Below are 6154 nucleotides of genomic sequence, written 5' to 3'. Positions count from 1 at the left end.
AGGGGACTTGAGGGGGAATTGCATAACAATGAAAGAGTTTTTCTTTTTTTTTTCAAGGAGAAGATTGAATTGGGGGGAAAGGGTGGGCAGGGAGAAAACTGCAACAATGAATGACTTGGAAACCCTAAGTGTCTGTAAACTTTAAAATTAAAAAAATTAAAAAATTTAAAAAATACATTTTTGTAATGATACAACATGGAAACCATATAATGACCATTTAATGAAACTATATAACTATAAACCAAAGAGGTGCAAAAGGATCAAGGGTGGAATACAACATCGCTTACTCCCAACATATCCCTGATAGATGCAAGGGAAGTTTCCCTAATGTGTGATCTTTAACACTTTTTATCTAGTGGGCTAGTGGCAAGAAGCTGTTCTGCAATGCCAAAGGCAAGTGGTTCAAAGCAACCAACTAACTGCCCCGCAGGAGAAGGGTGGGCAGTCTCCTCCTGTGTGATTAACTGCCTCTGAAAACCTGCTGGAGGATGAGCTATGGGTTACTTCCCACTTGATAGTACACAGCAAGAACAAAAGAGATAAAAGGGATAGAAAGCCAGCCGAGTGGGGAGACCTCAGTACCACCAAGAAAGAAAAGACAGGAGTGGAGTGAGCCCTGTTGTAGTCGGGTCTCTGTGCTACGAAGTTCCTTGATATTGGAGAAGGCCAAGCAACTCAGAGATGAGGAAGGTCTGGCCTACAGATGCTGAAGGAAACAAGGACCTTCTGCCACTGACACAGAGAGAGGAGCCTCTCCTATAGCTCGTACCCTGAATTCAGCCAAGGAGGTAAAGAGTTGCACAATCTACTCCGCACAATTTACAGCCTCTGAAAATCTAGTGGCTCTGCTATCAATCAACTTTGACTCCACAGCAATGAGTTTTGAGTTACGGTATCTCTGTTATAACAGCACCAGATAACTTAGATACTATCCATCATGTTGTTGTTGGGTGCTGTAGAGTCGGAACCAACTCATAGATGACCCTCTGGCATGTTTTCAGAGGCAGTTAATAGCATGGGAGAAGATTGCCCGTCCTTCTCCCATGGAGCAGCTGGTGGCCTCAAACCATGTGCCTTTGGGAATGAAGCACAGCTTCTTGCCACTAGGCAATAGGGAATTGGATACTAAATTAGAAAAAGTTCCGTAGGCACAGATAAAGGTCTCTAGGGTATTATGTTTGAAAATCAAGGTACAGGCAAAAGAGCAAGGTACTGTTTACGGCTAGTGGAAAAAAGTAGGAATTAGACTTGCCATTCTATGTCCTTTTCTGACTTTTGAAATTTGATTCATGTAACTGTTAATATCAGATTTGAAAAACATCCCACCCTTTGGAATGTACTATCATCATTATAAACCAATATAAAATTTATTTAGAATGCTTGCTATCCCCTAACAGTGTGAGCATGGAGTCCTTGGGTGGCACAACAGCTAAGTACTACTATCTGACTACTAGTCAAAAGATTGGTGGTTCATATCCACCCAGAGGCACCTAGGAAGAAAGGCCTTCTGTGATGTCACAGCATCAAAAACCCTATTGATCTTAGTTCCAGTTCCACTCTGCACACACGGGGTCATCATGAGTTGGAATCGATTCAATGGCAACTAGCGATGTTAGAACATATTTTGAGTAAATATTGAGTTCAAGAGGCTATTTTTAAAGGGCATAGGGAACTGCCACAGACAGAATGAGAAGAGTACTTGAGATTTAGAAGATCATCTAATTAAGAATTCTCAAGCCTGAATATGCTTCAGAATAACCTGGGAATCTTCTACAATTACTAATGCTTATGCATCCCAACCCCAACCACTAACAGCAGAGGTTTGGGGGATGTGGTCCAGACATGAAAATCACTGCTCTAAATGCTTTAAAACAGTTTCAATAGGGGGTGATTTCATGCCCCCAAGGGCATTTAGCAATGTCTGCAGACATGTTTGGTTGTCACAACTCAGAGGGAGGGGTGTGCTCTTGGCATCTAGTGGGCCGAGGCCCAGGATGTTGTTAAAACAACCTACAATGTGCAGAACAGCCCCCAGCAACTAAGAATTATCTAGCTTTGAAATAAAATTTCTGCTGCTCAAGTAACCAACAATTTCAAGTCTTAAAACAAGTCTTGGGGGAGCTCTGGTGGCCTAGTGGCAAGGAGCTGCAACTACAATCCCAGAGGCACATGGTTCGAATCCACCAGATGCTCTGCCGGGAAAAGGAGGGACAATCTCCTCCTGTACCAGTCAGATCTGATTTGACGGTACACTCACACAAAAATTTAAAAAACAAAAACAAAAACAAAAAACAAACAAGTCTTCCTCTTAAAAGAAGGAAAACAGTCTCCTCATTTACTTCTGTGGGATACTATTACATAATAATAGCGACCACAGAAGCAATTTCTTTGTTGATGTGATCATTGCAAATACTGTAAACAATAACAAAAAAAATTGTATATTATAATGAAATGTACAAAGAGCAGGAGTCAGAAAATCAAAGGGGCCAAACTCACTCAGCATTTCTTAAGCTGCAGGACTTGAAGAACAAATTCAAACCTTGAGTTTAACACTTAAGGATGCTTTGGGCAGAATATTAAATGATCCAGGAAGCATTAAAAGTTGATGGGGAAATATACAAAGTCATTGTACCAAAAGGAATTCGTGGACACAGAAGAATTTCATGAAATAACATATGAGCAAGAGCCTATGGTAACGAAGGAGGAAGTTCAAGCTGCTCTGAAAGAATTGGCAAAAAGGCTCCAGGAGTTGACAGCATACCAATTAACATATTTCAACAAAGAGATGCTGCCCTGGATGTGCTCAACAAGTTGTGCCAAAAAATCTGGAGGACAACCAGCTGGCCAACTGACTGGAAGAGATCTATATTTGTTCTGATTCCAAAGAAAGGTGATCCAACAAGAGTGCGGAAATTATTGAACAGTATCACCGAAAATCACATGCAAGCAAGATTCTGCTAAAAATTATCCAAAAATGACTGAAACAGCACATCAACAGAGAACTGCCAGAAGTGCAGGCAGAGTTTAGAAGAGGTCGTGGAGGTGAGTGCTAGTGGCCTAGTGGCAAGAAGCTGCACTGCAATGCCAGAGGAAAGGGGTTCGAATCCACCAGATGCTCTGCTGGAGAAGGAGGGACACCTGTGGGTGTACACCAGGGATGTGTCCTATTTCCATACCTTTTCAATCTGTATGCAGAACTGATCATCCTGGCTGGGCTCTATGATGAGAAGTGTGGCATCAGGATTGGAAGAAGATTCATCAACAACCTGCGTTATGCAGATGACACAACCTTGCTTGTTGAAACTGAGGAGGACTTGAAGCTCTTGCTGCAGAAGGTCAAGGATTGCAGCCTTCAATATGGATTGAAGCTCAATATCAAGAAAACAAAGATTCTCACTACTGGGCCAATTGGCAGCAGCAGTACAGATGGTGAGATTGAGATTGTTAACAGCTTTTGTTTGCTTGGCTCCACAATCAACACTCTTGGTACCAGAGCCAGGAAATTAAAAGACTAATTTCATTGGGAAAGTCTGCTGTCAGAGAACTCTCCAAATTACTGAAGAATAACTATGTCATTCTGGAGACTAAGGTGTGCCTGATCCAGGCCATGGTCTTTGCAATTACTTGTTATGCATCAGAGATGGAAGAACAAAGAGGCGAATGAGAGACAGCCTTGGCGCGACAGTTCCCTTCTTATAGCTTCCATGCCTCTGAAGATCGGCTGACCACCACCTGATTCATCACTGGGCTTGTGATTTCTGGCAAATTCCACTGCAATTGTATATAATGCTACTGCAAACTTTCCTCTAAGGAAAAGACAACTTATGCTTCTCCCATTACCGTAGATTAGTGGATCTTTCCACCCTTTCCCAAATAGGGAAATAGCTATTAAACATTTGGTTGGGGATTCCCCCACCCCCAAAAAAGCTCATCCTTTTTTCCTTTGAAATTACAATCATATCGTAATTTGGAGTTGTACTTTGGAGAATACTTGACAGAATCCACACATTTGATTAATGAGGAAAATCAACCCCAAGGCTCCTAATTCTCATGTCCAAGGTCACACAGTGAGTGAGCAAGAACAGAGAAGAATTAGAATGTTCGTTTCCAGTTACTGGATCCATCGGTTTTCCACGATCACACTATCCCCCCACTGTGGTTTTCCTACTCAGGTAACATCCTTGCCAAGACATCTATTAACATAGGTAGACTCGAGCTGCTATAGAAATACATCAGCTGAAAATTCAGCCAAACTATTAGAGCTATCATTTCCACACTGAAGAAGGGAACTTTCAGTGGGAATCAACCTGTCTCAGTTTACCCCAATGAAAGGCTGATAAGGTAGGGATGAAAAACATGTCTATTTATAGCAACTACAACATTTTCCTTTCTAAATTCTAAAGCCAAGAGCTGCCTCAAACCTCTAAAATTCTCACAAGTGGCCTAGAAAAAGAAATAAAACTACCCAAGAGATTCAGGGCTAAAGTTCAAGAAGCAAAAACGCAACATCTCACTGCACTTTGACTTTCATCATCCTTATCAGGCAAATTAGCACCTTAAAATGCAATCTGGTTTCTAATCTATTCCTTTAACTTCTTTTTAAATCTAAATAAAGCCAACATGGCATTTTGCAGATCAGGTTTTCCTGGAATATTCTACCTACTCTTGCACTTTAGGTGGCGGTGTTTTTTGTGTTTGTGTTGTTGGGTTTTTTTAAAATAATGCCTTGACATTTACATAAAACTAATTAAACATAACCAAATCCGCTGCCATTGAGTGGATTCTGACTCATAGTGACCCTACAGGACGGAGCAGAAGTGCTCAGTAGCACGTCCAAGGCTGTGATCTTTACAGAAGCAGATCAGCACATTTAGCTAGGAGCCGCTGGTACGTTCGAACGGCTAACCTTTCAATTACCAGGCGAATGCTTAACCTCCGTGCCACCAGAGCGTCTTTAATCAAACAGCCACCCACCCCCACCCCCACTACTTCCCCTTGAGAACTTCGAACATCTCTGCTCAATTGTGTTTTCCTTCACGGAAGCTGTGTTTCCTTCTGGTACCTGGGTGTGCACTTTTGTTTTATGGGTGTTTCGCAACCAGCTCCCTTGCATTCCACACTGCCAGTCTTCACCCTGCGGTTGAAAGGGCACCATTCGGGGAAATATGATCCAGTTTGAACACGGAGTGGGAGCTTGTCTTCCCATCTTGGCTAGGCCTCGGGCAGGCTGGGGCCTGGGTCTCCTGCACTCCTACCTCCATTTGTGGGAGTTGCTAACCAGCCCAGGAGACAAGGTGAATGAAGGTGGGTGGTACACAAAGGGAAAGGCACAAGGAAAGGTGCAGACCCCCCAGGCCAGGGCTGTAGCTGCCCGGGCTCTGAGCTTCGTACCCACACGCCTATTCAAACCACCAGCTAAGGTTCAGGCAGTCCAGGCCTTTAAAATGCAATCTCATACCATGAGGACAATAGTTCAAGTCCCACCACTCAGGCCACACAGCAGGCAGCTCCAGAAAGGGGCAAAAATGCCACTGCAAAATTTATTTGGTCTTAGGAGGTTTCTTTTAACTAACCAGAAATATCGAAGTATGTATATATCTAAAACAGCCATCAGCATTCCCATTCCCCTCGGAAGTTTTACTATCAGTGATGTTTGTGGCAGGTAGATCTGAAGCCAACGATGAGGGCAGCTTTGAGGGGTTCCGCCTGAGATCAGGGACCTCGGACGCGGCTTCTGGTTCTCCGGGTTCCCCCCACCCAGGCCAGCGCGACCGTATCAGGCCTGCCTCCCCACCCCCCTTCCCCCAGAGAGCCCCCTGAAAACCCCCAGCCCCTCCTGCGTTTCCTATAGCTTTTTCACCAAGGTTGGGAGACCAGGCGCTGCCCCGCACCCCCGTAGGCTTGCCCCGGGGCCGCGGGGGCCTGACCCACACTTACCAAAGTCCAGGAACTGCTTGATGGAGAGCGGCGACGGCGAGAAGCGCGAATAGCGCTCGATCTGCTTGGGCACGGGCTGCTTTAGCAGCCGGTGGAACAGCCGCATCTTCGCTGGAGCGCTGCGCAGAGCCGCTGAGACGCCCGGGCTGCCACGAGGGCTGGCTCAGAGGAGCCGTGCAGGTCAGGCGCGTCAGCAAGGCGCAACTCCGCGGCCTCT

At 44.7% G+C, this 6154-nt stretch overlaps 1 protein-coding gene across 1 annotated transcript in view; it reads right to left on the bottom strand.

The window, feature by feature from the left end:
* The window catches only part of PDK3 (pyruvate dehydrogenase kinase, isozyme 3), a 102368-nt gene extending 96222 nt beyond the window's left edge, over window positions 1-6146 (bottom strand). The window contains exon 1 of the mRNA XM_006885039.1: window positions 5938-6146. Coding sequence (XP_006885101.1) covers window positions 5938-6043 — 106 coding nt within the window. The 5' untranslated portion in view covers window positions 6044-6146. The remainder of the gene's footprint in view (window positions 1-5937) is intronic.
* Window positions 6147-6154: the final 8 nt, after the last annotated feature.

Source organism: Elephantulus edwardii, unplaced genomic scaffold, assembly GCF_000299155.1.
Source record: "Elephantulus edwardii isolate Elephantulus edwardi_28Jun2011 unplaced genomic scaffold, EleEdw1.0 scaffold00040, whole genome shotgun sequence".
NCBI lineage: Eukaryota > Metazoa > Chordata > Mammalia > Macroscelidea > Macroscelididae > Elephantulus > Elephantulus edwardii.
This window is presented reverse-complemented; position numbering and strand designations above follow the sequence as displayed.